Here is a 10,041-nt window from a genome sequence, read left to right as displayed (position 1 = left end):
AAAAAACTTTATAGGTCCCTCCACAATGAGTTGGGGGAGCATTACGTGAAACCTCATCCATTTTCACGGCATTTTAGAGCGTTTAGGAGCCATTTAATAGGAATTAGACTTTTTTTCTTCAATTTTTTTGTGTGTGTTAGCCTATGAATATTTTGGTGATATAATTTTTGATGGATTTTTTTAGAAATTATTTTTATAAGACCCTCCGTAATGAGTTGGGGAATAGTATGTGAAGTCTCAACAATTTCATCTGCATTTTTGTGCATTAGGTTGTCCATCAACTAATCACAAGCTTCAATGACATGGTAACGTTACAAATGATTATTCAAAAAATTGTTAATGGATCAATAAATAATTGAATCTCAAATCCTAAATTAGTTAGAAATTTGATTATAAGAGACCTATTTACCCATTTACCAAAACCTTTCAATCACCATCTTAAATCATAAATAAATTTCTTCGTAACTAATTTCTGCATACTAATACATACATAACTCTAATCAACTACCAAATTATCCCAATCCAAACCGTCAACAAGAAAGTTTATAAGATGCAAGAAATTTCTAGAAGAAAACGGTGACCACATAATCCCTCCCTCATAGGAACACCACATACACATTTTCCTCAACTTGCATAATTTGTGAGTATAACAATACTTTCAGAAATCCAAACAGTTTCTAAAAGTAGTAATAAAGATCTAGAACCTTCTTATGAATAAATTTTCCTTCTAGGCTCATGTGATTTTTGTGATTATTATTAAATTCATTTCTTGCATCCACCAAAACCTAAACAAAGTAACCACTTTTTTTTTTCCTCGTACGCTAAAACCAAGTGAGTAATATATTATAGTATTATATTCACCAACAAAAAAAAAAAGATTTTCCTTTTTTTTTTTGTTTCAAGAAAATGGAAATTGTGTCCAACAACAATATTGGAGGCTCCTGCTACTATGATGTTCTTGGAATCTGTAAACAAGCCTCAGATTCTGAAATTCGCTGTGCTTACAAAATGCTTGCTCTGGTAGTCTTTCCCTCCCCCGATTTAAGCGTTTTATTTTTCTTTTTAGTCTGTTATTGAAAATATATATATATATATATGGCTAGAGGTAAGTTCAAAATTTGAAGTTTATGATTTCTTATAAGATATCATGTTTTAAAAAAATAAATTTTTATAAATATCTAGCATCCGTGTGACTATAGATTATGGAAGTAGATTTTTCAAAAAAAAAAATTGAAAAGTGGAAATATTGTTTGTTCTTGAAATTTGATGAGTTTTTCATGTTTCAAAAACTGACCTAAGCCAATTTTCGAGTAAATTTCACTATAACACATAAAATTTTAATATTTTTTTTAAAGAATTATTTTTTAACAAGATTTTGAAAACTCATTTTTTTACAAGTGTTAATTAAAATTTATGGTCAAACGCTAACCGAGTAGATTTCTCATTTCTTACTACATATATACAAAGGGTTCAGGGCAAAAGTTATTAAGTTTTCGTGAATTGATATATGAACGTCTAGATCTAATCATGTCTCTTTCTTATATTTGATAACTCTTCAATATTTTACGTATTTAAGATTACAAAATTTTGTTTCCTTTTTTGTGTTGTGCTTTATCTTACTTCTCTTTTGATTTATGTTTTATTTTGTGTGTTGTTTGAAGAAATGGCACCCAGATAGATGGATGAAGAAGGATCCTTGCATTAGGGGAGAAGCTAAACATAGATTTCAACAAGTTCAAGAAGCTTATTCTGGTATGTGAATTTACCTTCTTAACCTCCTCCCCACCAAATTAATGCTCTTTACATGTAACATGTCAAGCTCATTGGTATGTGCTTATCGTTCGTTTTGGCCTAATAGACCTTATCTATTTTTCGGACACAAGCTTAAAATCATATTAATGAGCAAAGTATCACGTGAACTTGTATTATGTTTTATATAACATTTCACTTTTCTCTTATTTTCATGCGTATGATTTGTCAAATATATTATTTGCATCCCCTAAATTACTTTGTAATCAACATTACTAGCTCGTTCTCATTAGTCTGCCCTCAGTCATTTCATAATCTGGGTATGTGTATATATGTAAAAGAAATAGTACGAAAAATTTGATAAATGTTAAATTTGGAAAGTGCAAGAGGTTTAATCCCTGACGATTGAATCCATCAAATTAAAATTCTAATTCCGCTTCTATTTTATATAACCATATATGTCTGGATTGACCATATACTATCCATCAATTTGCAGTTCTCTCAGACAAGAGGAAGAGATCACAATATGACATTGGGTTGCTTCACCTCATGGGAGATGATACTGATGTTGATAAAGTCAGTTTCTTTCTTATTCTGACTTATTTCAGCTCTAATTAAATTATAATTCCTCCATTCACTTTTAACATATTAAGAGAAAAACATTTTTTCGTCTTTCATATTTTATCCTTAACATTAACTACTCAATATGTACTTTATTTATTGTTTTTTAAGAGAAGTGCAAGAAGAAAAGTAAAAGTGAACGGAGGGAGTAGTATATATATAATAACTAGAATTTGCTATTGATTGTGCAAAGAAGAACTAATTACTTATATGTTAACAGGGATTCTGTGAGTTTATGCAAGAAATGATAACAATGATGGAAGCTGAGAAATCTAAGGTAATTTTCCTTAAGTACCTTTTTTTTTTTTCTGGTTTCATATATTTTAGTATTTGCAATAAGTTGGTGATTGAAATTTGTAACAGGGAGCAAACACAATGGAGGAACTTCAAAAGCTGTTGTTAGACATGAGGGGTGAATTTGATAAATTTTCAGATTTTAATTTCTGCTTTGATGAATCCCTTCATGGCCATATGCCCAAAAAAAGACGTGTATATCAACCTTGATTATGTACATTTATTTTCTTAGTAATTCTAAAGTTGCAAAAGTTACAAATTGTCTGAAGTTTGGGATATTGATTGTGCAAGCTAACTTTTGATATGCGACTGCAGCTGAAGGGGTATGATAATGTAGACTGTCTAATTGACCTAATGCAAGCATTAATGACTGTTTTCACGTCTCAAACCCGTAACTTATAGATCACACAGAGACAACTTTACCGTTATTCCAAAGTTCCCCTTCTCGAAGAAAGCTCCTAGTTACCAATAATTCATTGTATAGTTTGAGAATACTGCACAAATCCTGTTTCCTCTTCCTTAAGCTGGAGGAACTAGTAAGCTGAAGTATTTCAACATTCTTCTGGATTACCTTTGCAGGAACAATCAGCAATGGCTACAAGCTCACGAACCGTTCAATTGTTCAATCAGTAGGATTGAATGAGACAAAACTCGCAAACAGTTCAATTGTTCTGCATTACAAAATTTCCCTCATGATCTTCAAATGTTTGGGCTGAGATCTCGAGAACCAAAGAAGGAACAATAGGCTTTGTATGTTTAAATCAAATGGCTAGAACTTTTATTGCAACAATGACAATCAACAATAACACCCCTTCAACCATATAAGCATTAAACAATCTTACTGCAATCTCCATAGACCCAATTTACAAATGTAAGACAATTTCGTAAAAAGAAAAAATCAAATGAAGAATGACATGAGCAAGGAACAACGTATCTGAATTTACTGAACTACCAAAACTTTTCTTACACATGAATAAAAGAAACTGATGCTGTACACATGAACAATCAGCTGCTGCGTTGAAGAGAATGCTCACCAGAGTTTTTGACGTTGACTTGGTAAACCATGAGACCGAAGATTCTGACTTGCATCTTATTGGAAGATTGTACACCAGAACCAGAACAAGAACAAGGTATGTGCCTCGTTGCTCAGGTTCAATGAATGAATAGTAGTTCCCATCGGGGTAGGGGATTATAAAACTGCAACTTCAGTATATGGGTTTGGAAGAGCAAAACAACTGGAAAATGAGCCTTGAAGCTCGGGACATGGTTCAGGAAACACATTTTCAGAAGAACCTGATATATTAGAGCATAGCCATGGTGTAGAAGGGCCGGATGCAATGGAGAAAGAGATATTTGATAAACATATGGAAGTGAAGGGGGATTCAGATAACCCGGTGAAATTGCCCGCAATGGAGATGTTTGTACCAATAATGTCCTCCAAGGTGATGCCACTAACTGTAGGTAACGAAGAAGGATCATATTTCTCATCTGGATGTGAATCAGAGTAACCAGTGGCCTTGATTCCAACTTGCACATTTTTCATGATAACATTTGTAACGAGAATATCTTTAATGTAACCACCTCTTCCTCTTGCTGTCTTCAGCTCAATCCCGAAAAGGGAGTCATGTAGAGAACTATGCTCTACAAGCACATCGGAGATACCACCAGACATCTCACTACCAAAAGCCACACCAGAACCTGCAGCTGACTGTAACCTCACCCATCTAATGTGGACATTTGAGGTAGGTTTCCCATAGGAAATCCCATACTCATCCCAACCACTTTTAAGAACGATAGCATCGTAACCCATGCTAATGTTGCTGTTTTCAATGCAGACATGCTCAGAAGAATCTGAAAAGTGGACAGAAGGTTGCAAGTTATGTGAGTCTAGATTTACCAATCCTTCTTTTTTGAAGAAAAAAAATAGGAACAAGGGGAACGATATACGTGTTTTCACAAAACATCAGGCCTAATTATTTCACATCAGCTCAATAATTATTTCACATCAGCTCAAAGACAAATCTATTCCGGGCTCATGTACCAATCATAAGAATATTTACTCAGGGATGAGGAAAAATGGCTACTTCGGCTTTATTTGCCCAACTAAAATCTAGAAAAATGTGTGTCTATGATACTAAAGGAAACTTGTGTGATCAGAACTCAGTTTTGAGCAGTATTTGGAGAGCTAGCATTTAATCTTTATGAACAACCAAATTTTTAATCCTAAAAATGTTGTTTTGCGTTGCTTGAGGAAGCTTTCTGATGTCAGATAAATCAAAGCTGTATTTGAAGACCTATGAATACTTAACTGGTGAACATTTAAGATTACAGCTTTTAATTAGCTTGGACATTTAAAACAAATAAGATTAATGATTTCTTTTGACCAACCTGGGACAATCCCATTGGTGAGCGGGGAGTCTTGTGGAGAATAAACCGTTAAGTTCTGAATGACCACATTACTGCAAAACATGAAATTTTCTCAAGGATTAGCCAAACTCAGATCTTACCACAAGCAAAAGTAGATGAAACACTAAGCTCTATACAGATAAATCACGTTACCTGCAATATGCTGGACGGATGTTCCAACCCGGAGCATTCAACAAGGTCAAGTTCGAAATAACAACATTTCTGGAGCTAACAAACTCTACTAGGTGTGGTCGAGTGTAATTTAAGGAATGGGAATTAAACTTCTCCCACCAAATAGAGCCCTGGCCATCGATAGTACCATTATTACCTGCAGAATTGTTTAGAAATAAGCAGGTTGCATAAAGGTACAATAAAGAGAAACATAAAATTAATAAAACCACTCAATGAAGGAATCCCTGCCTGTTATTACAACATCAGCTAAATTATTTCCCGAGATCAAGCTGCGGTATCTTCCATATTGTGCCTCAATACCTCGGCCATAAGATGGTAAGGCTTCAACTACATCCCAATGAGCAAAATCCTGAATATTGAATGGACAAAAAATTTACCATGATGTGAGCTAAAATGATTATAGATCTAAATTGAGGGATAAAATTTGAACCACTTATCTAAACCATCATAATGCAGCTAAAACTGTCATTACCAAAATTTGAGTCATTCCATTTGTGACAACAAATTATATAGTTAACCTTTCTATTGGAGTTGTCATTTATATGTCAAGAATTCATTTTCTTTGTGAAATAATAAGCCATAGATCCTAATTACAAAGTGCCAATGTATCTCATCATTGAAACCAATGGTTGACGATCCTATTATATGATGCTGAAATTGTTTTAGCTTTGTAACTAGGCTGGTCTTTTATCTAAAACAAAAAAGATATGATTACAAATTCAATGACAACACTCAGACAAAGTTCAGAGGCTAACCTCGGATGCTAGAATAACAGCATCTTTTTCTAGAAACAGTGTAAGGTGGCTAGTAAGATTGATGCTTCTAGTCAGCCACTTGCCAGCAGGAACATAGAGTTGCGCTCCGCCCTTGTCAGCAAAGGACTTGAGATAGAAAATAGCATTCTGAAATGCTACAGTATTCATAGTTTTTCCATCACCAACAGCCCCAAAGTCCAACACTGACACACTGTGAGGTCTGGGTTTCAAATGTTTATTGTACTTGCATTCTCCGTCGAATTGAGCTTCAATAATTATTATACAGTGACTGAACACCAACAGCAAAAGTAGCACTGCCTGAAAACAAAATCAAAGAGAAATGGTAAGTAATTCACTATCCAGCATCTTACTGAATTTCTAAACTTTCACTATCATGTAAGCTAATAAAATCTATGTTGTGGCCTAATATATTTGCCAGTTCCCTAATCAACATCTCGGAGATACATTGTCATGGTTCCACCCTAACATATTTTGGCAGAGTTTCACTGTTAGCAGATCTCACAAAGAGAAAATTCAGGTTTTTGACTGCTGTTTTATTATTTTTCACATTCGTTCCGGGAAAAGAAAATCTCCACATTGAAAAAGTTCTAATCTTTACCCATATTCAACACAGAAAACTGCTGAGATTAACCAACTACACATTTAAAAGCTGATATGACAAAGGAGCAGGAAATACCAGTAGAAAGAACACAATTAGATATTCTTTTCCTTTTATAGAAAAAGTTTTCAACTTGATTAGTAACCAATAGATAGAGACTTCATTGGAGCACAAAACACTGAGCACTTGCAGTACTTGATAAGTGTTAAGTTCAAATGAGAATGAAAAGATAGAGTGTGAATTTATAACTTGGTCAGCTTTCATAATTTCTGGCACCATTAGTGATTTCCCATTCAGATCCCTTCTACCAGGAATGATGTGCTAGAAGACAAAACAAATTTCACTTCTTTCCCCTGATGGGTAGGAAAATAAAGTGTAAAAATCAAAACTTTATGATTGCAAAGAACATCCAAACAAATCTTGAATCCAACAAATTCTTGTCTTGAATAGACAATGTAGACAAAAACATTAACCATCCCAGTTGGATAATACAAGAGATCAATCAAATCTCTACAAGAAGCTGTTAGTTAATCCAATTCAGAGCACAGATACTAAGTTCTACCCACCCCCACCCCTTCAGCAAGGAAAAGAAGTGAAACCAATTGAACCAAGAATCAATTTTGAAGCACAAATATCACAATCTATTAAACACCCACTAATTTTTCAAGTGAAAATGTTAAATTGAACACATGGAAATCAAGATTTAGTCAAAGAATAACAAACACCCTCAGTTAAAAAAAAACAAGAACACAAAAATGGAAAAATAAATAAACCAACGTACTTACTAGCCTCTTCATGATTGTGTTCTTCTCTGACATAGTGACATTCACAAATCTTGAACCACCCACCCCCTCTTCTCCTAAAAAGCTTAAAACTTGCATAACCAAAGTGAGAAGAGGGAGGATGAAGAAGGGAAGGTAGAGAAGAGAAGAGAAGAGAAGAGGGTGTTTGTAATTGTATGATAGATGAGAGAGTGGCAATTAAGGGGAGAAAAATAATAAAATATATTCACTCCGTCTCAATTTATTTATCTAATTTTGACTCGATATTAAATTTAATAGAATAATAACAACTTTTGAATATTTTGTTATGATCTAGACAACCTTTAATCACGTTAAGTTTAACATGTTAACAAAAAATAAATTTAACTAAAAAAATATCGTTAAATTTAATTGGAGCTACTAATATAGTACTACTTCTACCAATAGAAAACGATAACGGGTGGCAAGTGAAAGGGACAGCGAAGAATTAGAAAACGACAGCTCTTCATCTACACATATTATTACTATTTATTATTTATTAACACTAATAAAATAAAACACAATGAATATGAACAATTTATTTTGGGCTCATTTTTGTATATATCGTATTATAACAAATAATGGAAAGAAAGTACTCCTAGTACAGAATAATTAATATTTAATTTATGTAATTATTAGCCATTAATCACTCTGTAAATTTATTTTAATTTTTCTAACGGACATTGCCGACACTCAATCAGCAGAATAACAAACGGCAGAAGAGCAGTTCGAGGCATTGACTGTGTAGCTACTACAGTTACAGTTAAATTGGCGCATGACTTTTGGTCATAATACGAAGCAATTAATAGGTTCCTAACTCTCCTAGTAAAGAAAATTAAGCTTTTCGTTTATTTTCACTTTTTCATGTTGAATTTACTTATTTTAAGAAATAGTGATTAATATAAATTAATGTATAGTCTTAGCTCTTAGGTCTTAAAAAATGATTTGGATTGATGTGTTAAAAGTAACAAGTGAAAATCTATTTTTGAAATATTAAATATGTAAAAGTGAATAAAATTTTAAAAAATAACTATTTTATCCTAAGAGGATAGCTTAATGGTAAATAATTATTCAGATTTAAAGATTACACCAAATCGTATTAATATTACCATAGCTAAAAACGATTATATATTTAGGAGTTTGCTTTGTTACATGAAGTAGGTGTTTGCTGTGGGTATTAACTAAATACAGGATCAACTTAGATCTTCTATTATCTATTTCATATAAAATGTGAGATTATAATTTCAAAATTAATATTATTTTGAATCAAATAATCTTTTATTGGTTTAGTATAAATACTATATGTGAACACATTTATTTTTCGTCATAATTATATTGTTAAGAAATTCAATTACGTCTTTTTTGGGAAATTTTTATTCTGCATCTTCACTTTTAATCAAAAATCTCAAATGAATTTTTAAAGTTATGAATGAATCTAAATTAATCGAGTCAATGAATATTAGACATCACATTTAGCTCGTTATATCTAATTTTCTCCACTTTGTTTTTTTGATTTTTTGGTAATAATGCTAGTTAGGTTAGTTTTCTCGAGTGTAATTTAGTTATTTCATCGAATTTTTATTACATTATGGGGTGTTTGATTAGCAGATTAAATTATTTTGGAATTATAATTTTGAAATTATGGTCTTGAGATTAATTTATCCCACTTGAGAGGTGTGGTAAAAATAATCTCAACTTTGGTAAGATAAGTTTGGGATATTCATAATTAAGTTTGACATTAAATTTATATTGTATTTAATCGATAACACAAATTTAACAGTGATAAATTCATAGTAATTTCAATCAAATATAATATAAAATTAATTCCAAACTTAATCTTGGAATAGTCTTATTTATCCCATATACCAAATGACTTGTAACATTATGCTATCTCAATTTACGTTCTACAATTTTAATTTCAAAAGTCAAACAATTTAATTTTTATCATTAATTTTAATATGAAATCTTTAAATTTTTTTAAAATTATATTTATATATTTGAAAATAGCATAAAAAATTCTATAACTTAATCTTATAAGTTATGATTAAATACTTAGTTATTTGAATTTTGAATTTTAAAAAATGTCAAATAAATTAATACGGAGCGAGTAATATATGTATGGAATAAGTAGTATAGTTGGGGTCCTTGTGAAGAGGATTGCATGTGGTTGATGAGAAAATAGTAGGGAGCCCACATCAATGATGTGTGGGAAATGCAAGGCTGGCATCACTGAGAGTGCCAGATCATATGGGTCGCGGGCTGGATCCCCACCCACCCAAGTGGGCCCTTTGTCTTCTTCTACACAAATGACCCAATAGCCCTGCTGTTGTGGTCCTCCTTGTCTCTTCTGCTCCCTTCAACTCAATCTAGCAATTATTCCCACTTTTTTTATTCTTTTTTTTATATATATAATTTATAACAATAATAAATAAATAAATATTCTTTGTGCTTTTCCAGTTAGTCTTATTTTGTTAGCATCTCTTTTTCCCTTTCTATTAGTACTAATTGCCTCCTAAAAGTCTTTAAGGTGTTTGTTACAAGTTTTGCTGTCATTTTTTTTTCTTTTTCTGCAGAAAGTGTTTGTTTCAATGCAAAAAAAATTCAA

The 10,041-nt window shown here is 32.2% G+C and overlaps 1 protein-coding gene and 1 pseudogene across 2 annotated transcripts; one reads left to right on the top strand and one right to left on the bottom strand.

The window, feature by feature from the left end:
* The first annotated feature begins 597 nt into the window (after nt 1-597).
* On the top strand, nt 598-2,932 carry LOC129882975 (uncharacterized; annotated as a pseudogene).
* Nucleotides 2,933-3,411: 479 nt separating this feature from the next.
* LOC129882974 (probable polygalacturonase) lies at nt 3,412-7,605 on the bottom strand. Of its 2 annotated transcripts, none has more exons than XM_055957500.1 (6): nt 7,422-7,605; nt 6,018-6,335; nt 5,491-5,611; nt 5,224-5,398; nt 5,053-5,123; nt 3,412-4,515 (listed from the first exon to the last, which is right to left on the bottom strand). In XM_055957500.1, exons 1-6 carry the CDS (start codon nt 7,515-7,517, stop codon nt 3,854-3,856), a joined length of 1,443 nt encoding a protein of 480 aa, XP_055813475.1. In that variant the 5' UTR covers nt 7,518-7,605; the 3' UTR covers nt 3,412-3,853. The 2 variants fall into 2 exon arrangements, with proteins under 2 accessions (XP_055813475.1, XP_055813476.1); XM_055957501.1 differs by having other exon boundaries at nt 7,418-7,602.
* Nucleotides 7,606-10,041: the final 2,436 nt, after the last annotated feature.

Source organism: Solanum dulcamara, chromosome 3 (assembly GCF_947179165.1).
Source record: "Solanum dulcamara chromosome 3, daSolDulc1.2, whole genome shotgun sequence".
Lineage (NCBI taxonomy): Eukaryota > Viridiplantae > Streptophyta > Magnoliopsida > Solanales > Solanaceae > Solanum > Solanum dulcamara.
Note: the sequence above shows the minus strand (reverse complement) of the source record. Positions and strands in the feature narration are given on the sequence as shown.

What these genes read in the sequence shown, in the direction of transcription:
- LOC129882974 (XM_055957500.1), bottom strand. Translation starts at nt 7,517, where the DNA reads ATGCAAGTTTTAAGCTTTTTAGGAGAAGAGGGGGTGGGTGGTTCAAGA. An exon ending in CTGTTATTCTAGCATCCGAG is followed by an intron (nt 5,612 to 6,017) that starts GTTAGCCTCTGA and finishes TTCAATATTCAG; the next exon opens with GATTTTGCTCATTGGGATGT. An exon ending in CACCAATGGGATTGTCCCAG is followed by an intron (nt 4,516 to 5,052) that starts GTTGGTCAAAAG and finishes TCCACTTTTCAG; the next exon opens with ATTCTTCTGAGCATGTCTGC.